Below are 21935 nucleotides of genomic sequence, written 5' to 3'. Positions count from 1 at the left end.
CCTCCTGAATCCAGGGTCCAGTGCTTTATCCACTGCGCCATCTATCTGCCCCACTATATAGGATTTTTACACATGAACACGTGTGTGTGTGTGTGTGTGTGTGTGTGTGTGTGTGTACTGATATCACATGGCCTTGAAAGCTCTTTTCCCATTTCCATGTTTCTCCATCAAAAATGGCTTTTGTTTCCATTTACAAAGTTGCCCTTTGGGAGAACCGAGCAAGACTTCAGCAGAGATAACACAGGAACATCAGCCGGGATGCTTAGAGAACTGTTTCCTGAAGCACAGTACTTGTTTTCTGAAGTAATTACTTAGAACTCTGTATGCTGTCACAGGCAGGGATCTGACATGATGTTGCAGAAATGCTGCATTTCCCCATCACTCATGTACCTGAGCTGACAACTAGCTCTGCTGTGCTGGTCACAGATCCATACTCATTTCTTGCAGAGCACGTGAAGATTCCTGCATCCTCAGGAAAAGTCTCTGCAATAACCAGGGTGCAAATCTCCTCTGGAAAAGAACAGAGATTAGGTCAGTCCATAGGAGTGACATGAAAGCACTCTCTGATAAGAAACTGGGGAAAAAACCCAAATTTATTTAAAAAAAAATAGAGAAATCAGGGAATCATAATTAGTCATACAAAAGGATCTTTTAGTTTAAAAAAGTTTTCAGTCAAGTTTCTTCCCCTCCTACCTTTACTTACACATTCCAACAATCAATCAACAAACATTAATTAAGCACTTACTATATGCCAAGCATTGTGCAAGGCACTGAGGTTACAAATGCAAAGAATGGAAGAAGTTTATATTTTAATGAGGGGAGATGAGAAGTACATATATAAGTATGTTTGCAGTGCCATTAACTACTTAGCTGAAAAGTCAGTATCTCTAAACTACTTTTTATTAGCAGGCATTTCCTCCCCTTTTCCTCTGTACACTGTCAACTATAATCCTTAATTCTTTCTCTCATCCTGTACTTTGATTTATTGATCATCTCCATTCTCTTTGGACTCTTCAATTTCTCTTCTACTGGCTCCTTTCATACTGCCTACAAATATGCTTTAAGTTTTCCCACCCTAGAAACACCATTTTCCTTTGACTTTGTCCCTGTCTCAGGCTAACATCCCTTCCCCCCCCCTCTTTTTCCTTTAAATTTCTAGGAATAGTTTATATTCACTGTCTTTATTTCCTCACCACCAGTTAAACTCATCATCCTCTAGCAATTGATCTCCCACGCCCACCACTCTGGAGTAACAGCTCTTTCCAAGGTTACTACTGACCTGATCTAATTTCCAAATGTAGTAGTCTCTTCTCAGTCCTCATCTTCCTTGGCCACCTCTGACTACAATTATTGCTTAATACTCTCCTACCCTTGGCTTCCATGATGCTCCTCTATATTAGCTTTCTACCTCTATGGTCATTGTGTCACTTTTTCCTTTGGTGGTTTCTCTTCCTTTGTGAAGCTTCTGTCCTTGGAACTTATCTTTTCTCTATGTTTTCTTCTTTGTTATTAATTCCCTTAGCTATTGTGATGACTACCATTCAGATAAATGAACATTTATTCCCAGCCCTGACCTCTTTCCCCAGTCCCAAATAAACTTTTTTTGTTTTGTTTTGGTGGGGCAATGGGGGTTAAGTGACTTGCCCAGGGTCACACAGCTAGTAAGTGTCAAGTGTCTGAGGCCAGATTTGAACTCATGTCTTCCTGAATCCAGGGCCAATGCTTTATCCACTGCGCCACCTAGTTGCCCCTCCAAATACACTTTTCTGGTTGTGTCTTTAGCAAGATGTCCCATTGCAACTTCAAACCTGACCCAAACTGACCTTGCTTGTAAACTTGCTCCTTTTGACTTTGCTATGTTTTTTGGTCAGTAGAACCATCATTTACTCAATGAACAGTATTCCCAAAGGACAGTGGTATTTTTTTTTTTGGACTCACTTTTCTCACTTCTCCTATCCAATTAATTTGTTGTTGTCATTCAGTTGTTCCAGTCATTTCAACTCTTTATGACACCATTTAGGGTGTTCTTGGTAAAGATGCTGGGGTGGTTTGCTACTTCCTTCTCCAGCTCATTTTATAGTTGAAGAACTGAGACAAGTAGGGTGGAGTGACTTGTCCAGGGTCACACAGCTAGTAAGTGTCTGAGGCCAGATTTGAACTCAAAAAGATGAATCTTCCTGACTTCATACCCAGCTGTCCACTGTGCTACCTACCTGCCTTCCAATTAATTACTGAGTTTCATAAATTCTATCCTCTGAACTTTTTCTTTTATCTATCCTTTTCTTTCTCTTATCGTAACCATTACTACTCATTTCCACATATGTGGATGACTGCCAAAGCCTCCTAAAAAGTGGTCCTTCTGTTCTCTCTTCCCTCTAAGCCACCCTTCATACTGATGCCAGTCTTAACTTCCTTATTTATGAATCTGGCCATGGCTCTCCTTTGATCAAAAGTCTTCCATGGCTCCCTAGTGTCTACTGAGTGAAACAGGGTTAAATGACTTGCCCAGGGTCACACAACTAGTTGTGTCTGAGGCTAGATTTGAACTTGGGAAGATGAGTTTCTCTAACTTCAAGCCTAGTACTCTATCCACTGTGCCACCCAGCCACCAAAACTACCCATGGTTAGTTCTTCAGGTCTCCAGTAGGGAGGCCAGGTATATACCTTGGGTAAGTAGACACCTATTTTCTCCTTCTTTTAGTGTCATTTTATATGATTTTGAACTTTTAGAAATAGGGGATTTTTTTTAAGTCTAATTTTGGCAATATCCAATAGGATAGATGTGTAATGATGATCTAATGATGAAGGGGACTAAAATGTATAGATGAGTTGGTGGGGGAGAAGACCAAGACAAATTTCTACACCTGTTAAATTATGGATTAGGGCCTTAAAATATTGTTTACTAAATTTCATGCCTTATATAACTAAATGAAAGGGCTAAACATTGCTTTCCATGCCATATTTATATATCTAGTCCATTAGGCTACGAGTCATTAAAGAAACCAGTTGTATTAATGTTTCTAGCTTTTGATGAAAGACTACCCTGATAATGTTGATTTTAACCTGTCAGAGGGAAAGAATTTCCCATGCTCATATCCCATGAAAACTAGATGAAAAAGAATTTATTTCACCAGGAACTGCAACTAGTCATCACGAGAGATAAGACTGACTTGCGTTTTCCTAAGTTAAGTAGGAGCACCGTACTCTTTCTGAATCTAATGGTAACAGGTCATGTCAAAGAAAGGCCTTTGTGAAGGCGAAGAAAGATCAAGAGTGAATAAATTGTAGATAGAAAGGCTAGAAGAAGAGGGCTCTGTAGTGAGCCACATGTACCAAGAAAGCCACAAACTTTGCTCATAATTTGGTGCCATCAGTGAAGGCATTTTCAAAAATCTCCAGAGAAAAGCATATGCTTTGGAAATGTTTGTTGAGTTGGATTCTATCAGACAATGTGCTCATATCTTCCTGATCTGATAAGAGGACCATAGCTTAATCAAGATTCCCTTGCCACAGCTCCTCTTCTGAGATATTATCACCTCTTCTCTCTTTTTCTCTTTACTAGCAAATTTCTAGGAAGAGTAATCTCTATCCACTTTCTCAATACCTGTGCACTCTACAATGTTACCTCCTTCTCCATTCTACTGAAACTGCTCACTCTAAGATCACTGATTATCCCCTTCACTCCTAAATTGCCAAATCCAGTTAGTTTCCTCATTTGTAAAAATGGGGATAGCCATTTTTACTTTTCATGGTTATTGTAAGGATCAAATGAAATAATAATTGTAAAGCACTTAGTACACAGTGTTTGGCATTTAGTAAGCACAATATAAATGTTAGCTATCCTTGCCATTATTATTATTATTATTATTATTATTATTATTATTATTATTGTTATAAATTTTAGTTCTCATCCCCCTTGAACTATGTGATGTACTTGACACTACTGATCATCCTCTCTTTTATATTTCAAATATCCAGAGAGTTTAGATTTTCAAAATTTGGTGAGAGGTCTCTTAAAATTAGCCAAACATTTAGAGGAAATTGTGATGTTCAAAAAATCAAAGAGCTATAGTTTGGGGGTAATTAATAATTTTATTAATAATGCTAATATATTACCAATAAAATGGGTCAATAACACTCTCAAATGCCAAAGACAAATAGTGGCAGTGGGCTCATAGTCTATGTACCCTTGGAAAAGTAAGTATCCTTGAGGAAATCAATCAACTTTGATTGGTCGACAATTAATGAGAGAATGAATATTATAATGAGAGGGGGACCCATTCTAATGACTGGGGAAGGTGTGTGTGTGTGTGTGTGTGTGTGTGTGTGTGTATGTGTGTGAGATGTAACTTTTTTTTGTATTTTATTATTTTTATTTTCTAGTTATATGTAGTGATAGTTTTCAACATTTGTTTTTATAAGATTTCTAGTTCCAAATTTTTCTTCCTCCCTCCTCCCCAGGACAGCAAGCAATCTGATATAGGTTATATATGTACAATCACCTTAAACATATTTCTGCATTAGTCATGCTGTGAAAGAAGAATCAGAACAAAAGGGAAAAACTTCAAAAAAGAAAAACAAACAAAAAAATAGAAATAGTATGGTTCATTCTGCATCTAGATTCCACAGTTCTTTTTTCTGGATTTGGAGAGCATTTTCCATTATGAGTCCTTTGGAACTATCTTGGACCATTGTATTGCTGAGAAGAGTCAAGTCTATCACAGTTAATCAACACACAATGTTGTTGATACTGTGTACAATGTTTTCCTGGTTCTACTCATCTCACTCAGCAGTGTGATGTAACTTTGATCATGTCATTTACTTCCAAATCAGCCCAAGCCTGGGGAAATCTAGACAAAGGGTCTATATTCCTCCACTCAAGCCTGAGCAGAACACCATGGACCAGGAGTTTTACTTTAGATTAAATTCCTTGTAAAGTTGAGTGGGGGGTAGCAATATCTAGATTGAAGAGAACGTTAATCCTTTCTGTTATCATTAGTCCTGTTCTTCAGAGGCTGAGCCTTAAAATGAGGACTTTAGAAAAAAGCGGGGAGAACTTTGGATCTTCCCAAAGCATTGGCTATTAATAATCATTTGTCTCATTATTAATCAAACAACAAGTGCTTACTAAATGCCTATTGCGTTCCAGGCACTATGCTAAGTACTGAGGGTACAAAGACAAAAATTAAACGATCATTGTTCTCAAGGACTTCTTCATACTCCAACATACAAAGGCAATCAACTCCATGAATATATCACCCCTCCTCCATTTGGGACCTTTGTAGCCCTTCTTCTCATACATTGTTGAACTACTTGATACATAGCTATATGTATCTGTATTTGTATCTGTTTATCAATTCCATCCAATTCAATAAACATTTATTAAGTGCCTACCACGTGCCAGATACCATGCTAGATGTCAGGGATACAAAACAAGGCAAGATAGTCAGTCCCTGCCCTCGAGAAGTTTACAATCTACTGGGAGAGACAATATGCAAACAAATATATACAAAGCAAGTTGTATACAGGATAATAGGAAATAATTAATAGAGAGGAAGCCCTGGAATTAGGGGCTGGGATAGGCTTCTTTTAAGAGGTGGGATTTTATGTCAGCTTTAAAGGAAACCAGGGAGGTCAATTGTCAGAGGGGAAGAGGGAGAGCATTCTAGGCATGAGGGAGAGCCAGAGATAATGCTTGGAGCCAAAAGACAGAGTGTTTTTTTCATGGGCTAGCTGGGAGGCCAGTATCATCAGATCAGAATGCACATTGGGAAGGAAGGCGTCAGAAGACTAGGAAGGTGGAAGGGGACTAGGATATGAAGGGCTTTGAATGCCAGAGTATTTTCAATTTGCTCCTGGATGCAATAGGGAGTCACTGGAGTTTATTGAGTAGTGTGTGTGTGTGTGTGTGTGTGTGTGTGTGTGTGTGTGTGTGTGTGTGTGTGTGTGTGAAGGGGGGGAGGGGCTGAATGGAGAATGGACCAGAGTAGGGAGAGACCTGAGGCAGGTAGGAGGTGACAATTGTGGGGGGTAGGAGGAAACTTTAGGGGGCTAGATAAGGAGTTTGGCTTTGGGCATGTTGTGTTTAAGATGTCTACTAGCCATCCAGTCCAAGAGATCTGAAAGGCAGTTGGAGATGTGAGATCAGAGGACAGCGGAGAAATGGGGGCAGGAAAGATAGATGTGAGAATCATCAATATAGAAGTGCTTATCAAATCCATGGGAGCCGCTGAGATTGCCAAGTGCTCAGTACAGAGCGAGAAGAGAAGGGGGCCAGGATGGATCCTTGAGGGGCACCTCTTGTTAGAGGCCATGATCTGGAGGAGAATTCAGCAAAGGAGACAAGTCAGATAAGTCAGGAGGAGAACCAGGGGTGGGGGGTGATCTGACAACCCAGAAAGGAGAGAGGATCGGATCACCAGTATCAACATTGGCAGAGAAATGCAGGAGAATGAGGACTGAGAAAAGGCAACATTTGGTGACCAAGAGATTATTAGTATCTTTAGAGAAAGAAGTTTTGGTGGAGTGGCCAGGTCAGAAGCCAGACTACAAGAAGCTAAGAGGAGAGTGAGAGGAGGGAAAGAGGGGATACTAATTGTAGATGGCCTTTTTGAGGAGTTTATCTACAATGGTCAGAAGAGAAGTAGGACAAAAGATAGTGGGGATGGAAGGATCAAGGATTTTTCTAGGATAGAGAGACATGTACACATTTCCAGGCAATAGTTTATGAACCAGTAAACGTGGAGAGATTGAAAATAAAGAGTGGGAATGAGGGACAGCTAGGTAGTACAGTGGATAAAGCTCCGGCCCTGGATTCAGGAGGACCTGAGTTCAAATCTGACCTCAGACACTTGACACTTACTAGCTGTGTGACCTTGGGAAAGTCACTTAACTCTCATGGCCTGGCCCCTCCCCCAAAAAAGAGTGGGAATGAAAAAGGGGAAAATCTTTTGGAGGAGACGGCATGGAATGGGATCATCTGAACAAGTAGAAGGGTTAGCCTTTGTAAGGAGTAAGGCCACTTCATCATATGAAGGAGGGATGAAGGAGGAGAAAGTGTCAGAAGGCACCTGAGTGATAAGAGGGAAGAATAGGGAAATCATGGTGAATGCCTTCTGTTTTTTCTATAAAATACGAGGCCAGGTTTTTAGCTTTCACTCAGCCAGTCAACAAGCATTTATTAGACACTTTTTATGTGCCATGGCTTGTGCTAAGCAATGGAACATAGAAAGAAAGTTTTTGCCCTCAAAGAGCTTTACCCTCTACCATGGGAAGACAACACATATCTGGAAGCATAGCATAGGGGCATGGTGGAGAAAAAGCCTGTAGTGTCGTCTGGAGAGGAATGAGACTTAGCTAGCCTGGCCCCCTCCTTAAATGAAGGTTCTTAGAAGAGTCATCCAATCAGAAGAAGAAGCTGCAGAGGCTGAGCTTATAGTGTGTGAATTCTACTCTAGGCCTAGAATGAACTTCTAGAATGAAAAAGTTTCTGGGAAACATTAGAGAAACTCCAGAGTACATTATGGATAGGAGTGAGAGTTCTCTTCTGTATTATGTTATATTATGTTGTTATATTCTATTTTATTACAATGTATTGTACTGTGTGTGTATTTATATACACACACACATACACACATACATACATGTATATATGTATATACACACACACACACATATATGTATATAAATAAAATTTCTCTATTCTGTTCTTCTCCCATTAAATACCATTAGGAAATTGTGGACAAAATCAGCTTTGGGGTTTAGAGGTTTGTTATGCCATTCTGAAGACTGTGGTTTATGTGCTTTTAGGCTGATCCTGGCCCAGTATAATTTACAGCAAAAGATAATTGCAATGGCTCACATTTATAGAAGGTCAAAAGATTTGCGAAGCATATTATATACATTATTTCATTTGGCAAAATGAGACAATATAAAGCAGAGTAAATAAGAACATGTCGAGTTGAATAAAGGACTGACATTATTTCATACTGTTTTTCTTCACTAGAGAATCAAAGTGTGACGAGAACAAAGGAATTCAGCTGCCTAAGTCCGTCTCAATGGAGTTTCCTTAATTCATTCACAAGGCATTGGGTGCGCTGAATATTTTGTTAAGAGGCAGCACATCTGTGTCAATTAAAACTGGATTAATTTTCTTTTTTGAAGTCATTGCATGTCTAAAGACTTCCTGTGCTGGAAAGATCAGTCAGAAATGAGTGTCTAATTAAAAGCTCAGCCTGCATTCTCTTCAGACTGAAATACTTTCTTTGGCAAGCCGGTGCAACCGCTCTGAGTAGCACACATACAGCAGTCAGGGCGTTTCATATTACTGGAGTGTGTTGGGTCTTAGTGGACCCACAATGAAGACAAATGATTCATGAAAGACCCTACCAGATGGTACAGAGTAACACAGGCGAGGTTCTAGATTAGTAAAACAGGTCAGGACAGTCTTTGCAAAGTCGCATTCTGTTTTTGGTAGGTGTATTGAAATACACATGTGTTTGCTTAACTCCACATGAACTTTCTGGCTTTTGCAGTGCTTCAGTGGTGAGGTTCAAAAACCCTCACTAGCTTATCACAACATCATTGGGATCTTTCCTCCCAGTTGCTGCTGGAATGGTAATAGCAGAGAGGTCAAATTCAATTCTTCTCAATTCTCAGCCCTCCATGGTGAGGGCTGTCTCATGTACTTCATGGTGACTTCTAATCAACCAATCAATTTATCCACCAAAAAGCACTTACTAATTGATTAACTACTTACTATTTTCCAGATACAATGCTAGGTCCTAGAGAAAGGAAGATAAAAATGATACAGTCCCTGCTCTCATGAAATTTACATTTTATTTTTGATGACTTTTTTTTTTTTAGGGCAATGAGGGTGAAGTGACTTGCCTAGGGTCACACAGCTACTTAGTGTCAAGTATCTGAGGTCATATTTGAATTCAGGTCTTCCTGAATCCAGGGCCAGTGCTTTATCAACTGTGCTACCTAGCAGCCCCCTCAATGACTAATTCTCAAGTTAGGAAGATATTAAACTCAAAATAATATTCATGTGGGTTATTTTTACTTAAAAGATAATAGCAAACCATGGAATTATGGAATTGAGAGCTAGAAAGGATGTTAGAATCACAGGATTTCAGATTTGGAAGGGACCCCTGAAGCCATTCAGTCCAACCACTTTGAGAAAAGTCTCTTAAAACAAAGTATAACTAAGAAAAATTAACAATACATTGACTTCATCTAAACTCCTATGCACATAATTCAGAAGGTTGAAGAAATGACTAATTCCTCAATTGTGCTATGTATCACAGTAAAATAGATCTTTTTACAAAAATAAATAAAATGGACTTTTTAGAACTAGAAGACTTACAGATAGCCCCCCCTCCAATTTCTTTTTTTTTTTTTTTTATAGATGAGGAAAGTGAGGCACGTGGCTAGGCCTCAAACCTAGGTCCGCTGTTTGGACTAGAGGCCCTAACAAAAATAATTGATGCTCCTTGGCCATATTAACAAAGATCCAGAAATGATAAATCATTTGTACCTCTGTGGGTGATTGCCATTGTTTCAAGAGGGATCCAGACTTAACCCCAATAATCGGTCCAGTCTGTCTAGGGGAATGCTCTCAGATTCTCCCAGGACATGAGTCAGACAGAGTCAGGACACCATGTGGGCTTACTCTTGTGTGCTTATCTCTTCAGCTGGTCTGAGCACAATGGTGCTGGTGGATGGTACTCTAATACCTTCACTAACTCTGTATCCCTTTCCCATCACAGAAGAGGTAGGGCTGAAGGACTGGTAAAGGCCAATCCTTCCTGGAAGTCTGAATTATCTGAAGTTCTGAGCAAATCCTGGACTTCCTGAGCCTCTGGATAGACAGCCTTCCTTGGCCCATAGTAAGAACTTAAATGCTTTATCCCTATCTAGGCAGTTAGGTGGTACATAGTGCATAAAATCTTGAACTTGGAGTCAGGAAGACCTGAGTCTGATTCCTGTCTCAGACATTTAGTAGTTATGTGGTCCTGTGTTTCCTCTCAACTTCAATTTCTTCATCTTTAAAATGGAGAACATAATAGCAATGTTATAAGGATAAAATGAGATAGCCTATGTAAAACACTGTTCAAACTTTAAAGCACTATTTATGCTAGCAATTATTTATCATCTATCTATCTATTCTATCTGTCCGTCTGTCCATCCATCCATCCATCCATCCATCCATCCATCCATCCATCCATCCATCCATCCATCATCTGCCCATGCTATTTATCTATCATCTATCTCTGTCTAGCTATCATCTATACATCAATATCTATCCTTCTCCCCCTCTCTCCTGTGTATCTATTTTTTTAGAACGATTGCCAACATATGCAAATGATATCACAAAAGATTTAAGTTAGGAAAAAGGAGTACTTTCCTCATTCCAAGGTTTATTAATTATGTGGCTCTCTATTGAAAGAGTGTTTTCTTGTTGTTGTTGAGTCATTTCCATCATGTCCAACTCTTTGTGACCCCATTTGTGGTTTTCTTGGCAAAGATACTGAAGCGCTTTACCATTTCCTTCTCCAGCTCATTTTACAAATGAGGAGCTGAGGCACCAGAGTTAAGTGACTTTCCCAGTATCACATGGCTAGTGTCTAAGGCTGTATTTGAACTCAGGATGATGAGTCTTGCTGGCTTCAGGTCTGGTGCTCTATCCAATTCACCATATAGCTGCCATTTATACAATGTATAAGGTATCTAATTGTTTTTTCTCTATACCGTGAGAAAGACACAGTTGCTCTCCTTTTAGAATTTAGCCATCTCTAAGTCATTAGAAATACTGGAATAGAATACAAAGGGAGTCACAGAATACCCAAATAGCTCTGAGATCACAGATAGAGATCATCTTCAACCTCCTCATCAACCAATCTTGAGTAAAACAGGAAATATTCCAAGCCCTTCAACTAATTACTAAAGTGAAAAATCTCAAAATGTAGATTTGGAAGTGGAAGTAATACATAACATCTTTCTTTCAACCAGTCACCATCCTGGAACTTCCAGAAGGATTTTGACATGTCTAACACACTTCAGAAATGGGAAAGCATTTTTTTTTAATATAAAAGGGAAAGCTGGGAAGCCATCTTTGGGAGACTTGTGATAATTCCAGTGTGGACATAGTTCTAGAGGATCTCAACATCTCCTCTCATCCCCAGCCAACTGCAAATAAATCTCCTTTGGATATAGGTCATGTGCATGTACTTTCTCCTTTTCTAGAGTGAAGAAAATGGGTTACTGATTGTTTGTTTGGAGAGACTTCACTATCAAATGTAGGAATTGAAATAGGCGAGAGAAAGTGATCAAGTCATCTCATTTTGAAACTCCTCAAATTCATACAGAGAGCCCTAATACTAACTGATGCAGCAAGTGGTCCTAATTAACCCTCTATAAATCTTTTAAGTTGCTCACAAAGTATACAAAAACATCAAATAAAAAGTAAAGTGACTGTTCTATTCTAGGATTGTTTTCCCAAAAGAATTTAAATAGCAAACTTCCTCATTCCACTTAAAATGTGACTGAGCAAGATCCCCTTTACAAACTGCATATTTTTTTCTCCTGCATAAAGCAAAGTAAACCTTTTCATCAAGTTTCTGAGCCTTCTCTTAATATCACTTTCCTTATGTGCAAAACGGAGGTGATAATATGGTAATGATCAAAGAAAGTCCTAAGATCCTAATTTGACACCTGAAAGGGACTGAGAGCATCTAGCTCAACCTCTTCATCTTACAGATTAAGAAAGAGTCAGGCCCACAAAGTAGTGCAAATGTATGCAAAGAGCAAATAACAATGTACAAATATGAGTTTAATAATAATAATCATCATTATTGTAGGGTCAACACACAGAGGCAGTACTGAGAAGGAGCTGAAGTAAAAAAAGTCAGGAACAAAAATTCACAGTGATATCTTGGTAGAGTGACATATAATTTTCTTATGATAAAAGCTTAATACAATTCAGGAGGTTCACATTTTTTGTCAAAGGGGAAGGTATTATAAGTTATCTGGTCTCAGGAAATGAGATGAGATATTCGTTTCCTTCTAATAAAGACATTTAAGCTTCTGCAAACTACATGTTAGGAATGTGTGGAAATCAGAAAATGACTCCCTTTGTCAAATGGGGGCAGGGGGCAAAAAAGTTAAGGCTTGATTGGGCAGCTAGTTGGTGCAGAGGATAGAGTGCCAGGTCAGCAGTCACGAAAACTCATCCCAGCCTCAGACACTAATTGCGTGACCCTGGGCAAGTCACTTAACCCCATTTGCCTCAGTTTCCTCATCTATAAAATAAGCTGGAGAAGGAAATGGAAAACCACTCCCGTATCTTTGTTGAGAAAACCCCAAATGGGCTCATGAAGAGTTGGACATGACTGAAAAATGACTGAAGGGCTTTATCATCTGGGCTGAAAAACGGACTCCAATAAAAGTAGCCATTTTAATGGCTGTGAATAGTACACTTCCTAACATAAATAGTACCCATGTCATCTCACAGTTCTGGGGTATAGTTACAAATGGGGAGCTCATTTATTTTTTCTTTGTAGCATATTCTGCTTCTTTTCAGTTATCTGCCAGCTATTTAATTCCAGCAGTCAGTGTCTCTGGGAGGGTACTTCTGAAATGCTATTGAAAGGCTGAAACACATTTAACACTTTACTGAATGAAAACAAAAAGCATTTTGTCCACTGATTCTCCTGTAACTCTGAGGAATGTGAGGACCATATAACTTACTGGGTCTCTTAGGTAACATGAAGAATTTTTATAGGTGTCTTCATTCCTAGTTTTTGTGCCCTGGCATGCAACTAGGAGGAGAGTTGTCATATTAGATAAATGTACAACTAGGTGGCCTAGTGGATAGAGAATGGAATTGGGAAGACCTGAGTTTAAATCTGACCTCAGACACTAGCTATTTGACCCTGTCCAAGTTCCTTAACCTGTATTGCCTCAGTTTCCTCATCTGTAAAGTAAGGATTATAATAGCATCTACCTCCCAGGTCCTCAGAATCAAATGAGATAGTAATTATAAAGTTCTTAGTATAGTGCTTGGCACATAACAAGGCAATAGTTATTATTTTTAAATTTTATTTATTTATTTTTAATTAAAAATTTTTTTAAAAATGGGAGTTAGTTATTACTAATAAAATATTGTTATAAAGGAATAGCTTTGGAGTCAGGAAGCTCTGGGCTCAAGTTCTGCTTCTCATCCATATTGGCTATATTATTGAAAGTTATGTTGACTCTGGGACCCTTTATTTCCAGTCAGTCCTGCTTATCAATCAGTGTTGGAGAAGGTGACACCAAGTCTGCAGCTTTGCATTACCAGCTCTTTGTCACCTCCCTCTACCTGCAAATTATCATGACCTTGTTACCTTGGAGGGGAATTGAGATGTAAGGGATCTCCTCTACTTTTTCAGTCTTAATTTTATTTTATTTTCCTCTGTGCATTGTTTACTCCAGTCAAACTGGCCTGTAAGCTACCTGCCATGGGACAATCCATTCTCACCTCCATGGGTTTGCACAGGTGGTCCCTAACCCCTCTGTCTGAAATGCAATCGTCCCTCAAGGGCACTTCATTGACTCCCTAGCTTCCTTCAGAGCAGGGCCCAGGTGCCAATCCCTATAGCAGGCCTTTCCCGATTTCCCCAGTTGTTAGTGCTTCTCCCTTTTGATTCCTTTTGATATACTCTGTGTTGCAGTCCTCTAGGAGAATGTGAGTTCCTCCAGGGCAGGAACTGTTGCATTTTTCTGTTTGTATTCTTCCTATCTCTCAGTGCATTGCAAATCAAAGAAATTACTTAATAGGTGACTGTTGCATTGGGTTGTTGGAATTCATCACATTAACAGAGGGGAGAGGGGCAGCTAGGTGGCGCAGTGGATAGAGCACCGGCCCTGGAGTCAGGAGTACCTGAGTTCAAATCCGGCCTCGGACACTTAACACTTACTGGCTGTGTGACCCTGGGCAAGTCACTTAACCCCAATTGCCTCACTTAAAAAAAAAAAGTTAAAAAAAAAAACAGAGGGGAGAGGTAGGAGGAAGATCTGTCCAACATCCTACAGCCAGTCCTTCATCCTCTAGGCCTAGGTTGGGTTATCAATAAACATGAAATCAGCTTTTGGTGTCATAACAATCAATTAAAACTACTCTCCTGGGCATTTCCAGAGATAAAACTAATTGGGCAATGTCATCATGGATCTCCAGTACTTTACTACTTCCCTTTTAACTGTCAATAATAATAATAATTTATCTTCAGAATGCTCATTTTGTCTTGTTTTGTTTCAGTCAAAAGTATCCACTAGAACATTGGTTTTTAACTTGGGGTACACATACCACTGAAGGGTCTGGGGATAGAATCTAGGAGGGTCAATAAGAACCTGCATAACAAAAATCCCTACATCTTTATTTTCACTGTCTCCAACTGAAATCTAGCATTTAAATTTTTTTTGGGGGGGCAATAGGGGTTAAGTGACTTGCCCAGGGTCACACAGCTAGTAAGTGTCAAGTGTCTGAGGCTGGATTTGAACTCAGGTCCTCCTGACTCCAGGACCAGTGCTTTATCCACTGCACCACCTAGCTGCTCCCTAGTGTTTTCTTTTATTATGAGGTGTTTTTTAACACCATTATTCTGAGATGGGTGTATAGGTTTTGCAGACTGCCAAAAGGGTCTTGATTTAGACTTTCCAGCTCAAAATCTATTTTCTTTCCTTTAGAATTTTTTGTTTGTTTGTTTGTTTGTTTTTTTTTTTAGTGAGGCAATTGGGGTTAAGTGACTTGCCCAGGGTCACACAGCTAGGAAGTGTTAAGTGTCTGAGGCCGGATTTGAACTTAGGTACTCCTGACTCCAGGGCCGGTGCTCTATCCACTGTGCCATTTAGCTGCTCCCTAGAGTTTTAAAGGGATAGTTTAAATGTAGTCTTTGCAAATGAAGACTAACTTTTAAAAAGAATTTTCACTTCAGTGATTTTTTTTTAAAAATAGGTCCATTGAATAAAATTGTCTAATTAATTGTCTAGCTAAAATAATATTAATACCTCTCATTTCTGTAGCATTTTAAGGTTTGCAAAATACTTCACTTACGATCACCTTGCAGAGTAGGTACCTCTGGATTCTTTTGTGTCTTGAGGCTTCCTGTACCTTGGTGGGAACCATGATGGGTAAATATCGATTACTTTTAGAAGACAGGGATAAATGATACTAAGGTATGTTGCACAGCTACTGAGTTCCTGAGCCTGGATTTGAACTCAGGGCTTCCTAACTCCAAGTCCATTGCCCTAAACTGTATGCCACAATAATTAAAAGATTGTATGTAAAGCACATTATACTTTTAAGCATTATTGTGCCTTGGAATATGGACGATCTATTATTATTTTGTGCTCCTTCCCACATTCATCTTGTTTCTTTCCATCTGGTTCCTTTCCACATGCCTTTCCAAAGCCTACTCATTCTCCTAAGTCCAATTATAATTAGAGAGGTGGTGCCAGGAGTTAGAAAGTTCAGTCTATAGTCTTGGCACCAATCCTTATTATTGGTTAGACACTTTACCAGTCATTTACTTTCTTTGAATCTCTCTGTGTAAAATGGACTAAATGATCTCTCAGTACCTTTCTGCCTCTAAGCCTCCAGTTCTGCTTTCTCCAGGAGATCATCTCCAACTAATCTGGAATAGCTTGATCCCTACCCCTCTTGGCCAATCTTGGCACTTGTTACCAAACATTTTGGGCACTTCATGTTACACTTATCACTTTATTATCTTTATTATGTAGGACCATAAATTTAGAGCTCAGAGGTCATCAAGTCCAGTCTCACATTTGACAGATAATGAAACTGAGGGCCAACAGGCTAAATAATTTGCCCAAAATCACATAGCCAATAAGTGGCAGAGCTGTGATTTGAACTTAGGTTCCCTTTTACTCCAAATCAAGTGTTTTTTCTACTGTAGTCTGTCTGTCATTGTATAATTCTTTAATTTTTCTCATATGCAAGTCTTAGTCCCTCCTTCTTAAGCACAGGTCTCATTCTTGTTATTCTCAAGAGAATACAGAGAGTCAGGAATAGTTCACTGGGTTTGGAATCAAGGAAGACTCATCTTCATGAATTCAAATCCAGCCTCAGATACTTGCTAGTTGTGTGACCCTGGGCAAGTAATTTAACTCTATTTGCCTCAGTTTCTTTATCTCTAAAATGAGCTAGAGAAGGAAATAGCAAACCACTTTAGTATCTTTTCCAAGAAAACCCTAAATGGGGTCATGGAGAGTCACACACAACTGAAACTTCTAAAGAACTCTTATTCAATAGCTTTTTTTTTTTTGATAATTACACCCCCTTTCTATCTCTGTTGCTAAACCCAGGATTCAGTCTCCACTTTGAGTTGCTAATCTATAATATCATTCCAATAATAATAGCAGCTCACATTTCCATGTGTTTTTGAAGTTCCCAAAATGCTTCTGCTGCATCAGCTCTGTGAGGTAGGTAGTAAAATATTATCATCAACTTTTTACAAAGGAAAGTATTAAGGCATCAAGTGTTTAAGTGACTTCCCCAAGGTCACATAGTTATTGAGTATCAGAGTTGGGAATAGAACCTGAGGTCAATTCTAAATTTAGGGTTCTCTCTTGTATGTCTAAAGAGCATAGATCCAGTTTAATCAAAGTAGAACACTTCAAGTATGAGGATCATAGATCTAGAACTGAAAGAGACCTTTGAAGGCATTTAGTCCAATGCTTGTATTTTATAGATGAGGAAACTGTGAGGCCAAGAAAAGAGATTTGAATTGCCCAAGCACAGAGTTAGTAAGTGTGAAAGGTGACATTTGATCAGGTCCTCCAACTCCAGAGTCAATATCCTTTTAAACATAAGACAATGCCCAGTGAACCCAAGACACAACACTAGGGTGCACAAGGGTGCCTAGTGATCTTTCCTTTTCACAGTACAAACTTGGTGCAATGGCATTTGATTGCTCAGTACAAGTTGCCCATCATACAGTTTGGTTATTTTATGCTCTGCAGTTGCAAACCTAGAATCTATTCGGCACAATCCAAGGCAAGCAGTATTAGTCTCCAGAGAGCTGCCCTGGAAGCAAGAGACATTATTCTTGCATGTGTGTGATTCCCTGACTAGCTAGGAAAAGTTATTTTTGACATTTTTCTTCTTCCATGGTCTTAGACAATGGTGATATAGTAACTCAATACAGTTTGTGGCTGTATCCAGACAGCTGAGTAATAGCCAAGGCATCAACAGCTGGCAAGTGAGACACTTGCCTTATTCCTCCCCCTGAGCAGACTGCTCTTTGAAGGATTCAATCAATACAAAGTCAGAATGTCAAGGCAGCAGCACAGAGCAGGTAATCTGACAAACGGATGTTGGACTCAAGAAGGCTGACTCGCTATTAATTCACAAAACAGTCGGAAAGATTTGTGATGCAAGCTGACTTCCGTCTAGACAGAGAAGGGAGTGTAAAACCCATTAGACAGATACAATACAGCAGTGACAAGAAAAACCTGTTTCGACATCATATCAAAGCTTCATGAGCTCATGGGGAGAAACTTGGCTATTGCTTTCTTTCACCCACATTTGTTAATCCATAGAGGCTGCATCGTGGTAATAGTGAATTCCAGTCAAGAGACAATTAGAATACTTAGAACTTTATAACAATCTTTGCAGTAGAGTGGAGGGAGGGAGAGAAGGAGATAGGGAGAAGAGGTAGGATGGGGTGGGGGAGAGAGATAGAGAGAGAGACAGAGACAGAGAGGGAGAATGAAGAAAGGGAGAAACAGTATGATCCTAATGGTGCATCTTTTATGCAATTCTTGAGGATGTATACATTACAGTTTTTTGAAAACAACATTGGCCCAGGCTTTCCTAATTCATCACCTGCCAATGTTCTCTGTTTTTCTTTTCTCCATGCAGCTAGGATATAACTTACAAGGGATCCTATTCTTAGGAATGTAGTAGTTGGCTAAATTTAGACAATATTATATTCCCTAAAACATGGAATGCCTCATTGGATATATTTATCAGATGATTTAAATCAAAGGAACACATCAACATCTCTTTTATTTTGTGTTTTTGGTTGACAGAGTAGGGGAAGGAAACATTTGGTAACATATTAAAAGGTATCTTCAGTTTTGTAGAGAGTGCTTGGGGATATTTCTTAAATGTAAATTTCTATCAATATCTGGATTATTCTGAAAATTACATGCAACATTCGACATAAGTCATAGTGTGTATCGACATCCCTTTGTTTAATTTTTTTTCTTTTCATGGATTTTTTTCCTTATATATACAGGGTATCTTCACTATTAGAATTTAAATTCCTTACATTGGGGAAGGACTATTTCATTTTTGTCTTTTTATCTCCAGTGCCTACTGTAATACCCTGGAACATAGTAGACACTTAAGAATTATTATGTCTGCTAATTGATTAGTGTAGCATACTTATCCCTGAATGCAATATTATACTTCCTCATTCTTAAAAGCACCTTTAAAGGCATTAGGTAATTTACCATAAAAAAGGAAGTACTAATTTGGAAACATGTACTAAAAATTACATTTGGCTAATAAATAAGGTCAGAGTGGGGCACTTTCTATCTAAGTCCCTATTGATTCTAAATTATATTTAATGTGCATAAAGATGTCCCAAATATTTCTAGCACCAAATATTGCTAATTCACAGAGCTTATTATTATGGTGACTTAAATGGAGAATTGTTTAAAGAACTAATACTCTCTGACATGTTTTCAGACCAAACTGAATAACAAATGTAAGTAAGAAAGTATAGAGTATGGAGAAGGAGACAGAATTCAATAATTCAATTCAAGTCAACAAACATTATTCCTGCACCTACTTAAATAAAAGACTGAAGGGGATTTACTTTGTTGACTGGAAATTCAAAGACAGATAGGATATGCATCTTTACATGATTCTTAAATGATTTTAAAATCAGAGATTTTAATCACACAAATTACAGGGACATGGAAGAAAGGGACAGGTTCAAGGGAAAAATCTAGGTAAAGAATACTTAGAGGTAAAAAGATCATTTCCAGCTGAGGCAGGACTAGGGGTAAGGAAGATATCAGAGAATTAGGAGGAAGAGATGGCAGGAGAGTTGGGCCTTTCAGAAGTGGGTCATTTAATACATGGATTGGGTGGATGTGGTGAAAGAAAGCTTTTCTAGGTATGAAGGCATATGCATATTCTGAGACAGGAGATGATGGAATGAGAATGAGGGCTGGAGAATAATCCAGTTTGGCTGGAGTGTAGAGCCTATGAAGAAGAGTGGTAGGAGCTAAGGCTGGAGAGTTAGACACCCTGCCCCCCCCCCAAAAAAAAAATCTGGAGAGTCTTAAATGCCAGACTCAGCAGTTTGTACTTTTTAAAATTTTCCAGTAGGCAATGGGAACCAAACAAAAGTCCTGTGGTAGAGGAATTATGTGATCATTCGTACACTAAGAAGGTTTTTCAGTTGGTGGGGTGGAAGATAGAGTGTAGAGGAGAGAGATTACTCATAGAACAACTAGTTAGTAGACCATTACAAAAGCCAAGGGCTGGAACTTGGGTGATTGTAGTAGGAGTGGAAAAGAAGAACAAGATGCATGAGACACACATGAGGAAATACCTTATAAATTACTCAAAAGCACTGTGGCCAATATAAAATACTTGGGAGTCTACCTGCCAAGACAAACCCAGGAACTACATGATCAGAACTATGAAACACTTTTCACACAAATAAAGTCAGATATAAACAATTGGAAAAATATTAATCGCCAAGCCAATATAATAAAAATATTAATAGGCCAAGCCAATATAATAAAAATGACAATCTTACCTAAGTTAATTAATTTATTTAGTGCTATGCTAATCAAGCGATCAAAAATATTTTATAGATCTGGAAAAAATAACAACAAAATTCATCTGGAAAAAAAGCTCAAGGATGTCATGGGAATCAGTGAAAAAATATGAAAGAAGGTAGTCTAGCAATACCAGACCTCAAACTTTATTATAAAGCAGTAATTCTAATAAAAGTATTTTATTATTTTCCAGTTAGATGTAAAGATAGTTTTCAACATTTGTTTTCACAAGATTTTCAGTTCCAAATTTTTCTCTCTTCCTCCGTCTCCAACCCCTCCCCAAGACAGAAAGCAATCTGATATAGGTTATACATATGTAATCACATTAAACATATTTCTACATTAGTCATATTGTGAAAGAAGAATCAGAACACAAGGGAAAAACCTCAAAAAAGAAACAAAAAACACCCCAAAAGTAGAAACAGTATGGTTCAATCTGCATTCAGAATCCACAGTTCTTTTTTCTGGATGAGGAGAATATTTCTTGAGTTCTTTGGTATTGTTTTGGAGCATTGCACTGCTGAGAAGAGCCAAATCCATCACAGTTGATCCTCACACATTGTTGCTGTTACTGTGTACAATGTTCTCCTGGTTCTGCTCACTTCACTCAGCATCAGTCCACTTAAGTCTTTTCAGGTTTTTCTGAAATCTGCCTGCTCTTACAGCACAAAGTATTCCATTACATTCATATACCAAAACTTGTTCAGCCATTCCTCAATTGATGGGCATTCCCTCTATTTCCAATTCTTTGCCAACACAAAGAGAGATGCTATAAATATTTTCGTGCATGTGGGTCCTTTTCCCTTTTTATGATCTCTTTGGGATACAGACCTAACAGTGGTATTACTGGGTCAAAGGGTACATACAGACCCATAGCCCTTTGGGCATAATTCCAAATTGCTCTTCAGAGGGGTTGGATCAGTTCACAACTCCACCAACAATGCATTAGTGTTCCAATTTTTCCACAGCTTCTCCAACATTTATTATTTTCCTTTTTTGTCATATTAGCCAATCTGATAGATGTGAAGTGGTACCTCAACATGGTTTTAATTTACATTTCTCTAATCAATACTGATTTAGAGCATTTTTTCATATGGCAATAGATAGATAAAGCAGTAATTATCAAAACAATCTGGTACTGTTTAAGAAATAAAGAGGTGGATCAGTGGAATAGAATAGGTAGAAATTATACTATAGTAAACTACTATAGTAATCTAGTATATGATAAACCCAAAGATCTAAGGTTTTGGAACAAAAACTCATTATTTGACAAAAACTGCTGGGAAAACTGGAAAAACAGTATGGCAGAAACTAGGTATAGACCAACATCTCATACTGTATACCAAAATAAGGTCAAAATGGGTACATGAGTTACATAAAGGATGATACCATAAGAAAATCAAGAGCGCATGGAATCACTTATCTGTCAGATTTATGGGCAGAGGAAGAAATTAGGACCAAAGAAGATATAGAGAGTAAAAGAAAATGTAAAATAGATAGTTTTGGTTATGTAAAATTAAAAAGTTTTTGTATAAACAAAACAAATGTAACCAAGATTACAAGGGAAGTAAAAAACTGGGAAAGAATTTTTGAAACAAGTATCTCTGATAAAGGCTTCATTTCTCAATTATATAGAGAATTGAGTCAAATTTATAAAAAGTCATTCCCCAGTTGATAAATAGTCAAAGGATTTGAACAGGCAGTTTTTGGATGAAGAAATCAAAGATATTTATAATCAAAAGAAAAAATCTCTAGATTACTATCAGAGAAATGCAAATTAAAACAATTCTGAGGTATCACCTCATACCTATCAGAGTGGCAAATATAACAGAAATAGAAAATATTGGATGTTGGAGGGGATGTTGGTGGAATTGTAGAGCAATTTGGAACGATGCCCAAAGGACTACAGAACTGTGCATACCCTTTGATCCAGCAATACCATTGCTATGTTTATATCTCAAAGATATCCTCCAAAAGAGAAAAAGACCTATTTGTACAAAAATATTTATAGCTCTTTTTGTGGTGGCTAAAAATTGGAAATCAAAGGAATGCCCATCAATTGGGGAATGGCT

At 38.4% G+C, this 21935-nt stretch overlaps 1 protein-coding gene across 3 annotated transcripts in view; it reads right to left on the bottom strand.

The window, feature by feature from the left end:
• PALLD (palladin, cytoskeletal associated protein) overlaps positions 1–21935 on the bottom strand; it is a 536515-nt gene that overhangs the window by 271743 nt on the left and 242837 nt on the right. For all 3 annotated transcript variants that reach the window (XM_043971007.1, XM_043971008.1, XM_043971009.1), the window contains exon 9: positions 391–510. In XM_043971007.1, the coding sequence (XP_043826942.1) occupies positions 391–510 (120 nt within the window). The remainder of the gene's footprint in view (positions 1–390; positions 511–21935) is intronic.

The sequence above is a fragment of the Dromiciops gliroides genome, chromosome 6 (assembly GCF_019393635.1).
Source record: "Dromiciops gliroides isolate mDroGli1 chromosome 6, mDroGli1.pri, whole genome shotgun sequence".
In the NCBI taxonomy this organism is placed as follows: domain Eukaryota; kingdom Metazoa; phylum Chordata; class Mammalia; order Microbiotheria; family Microbiotheriidae; genus Dromiciops; species Dromiciops gliroides.
This window is presented reverse-complemented; position numbering and strand designations above follow the sequence as displayed.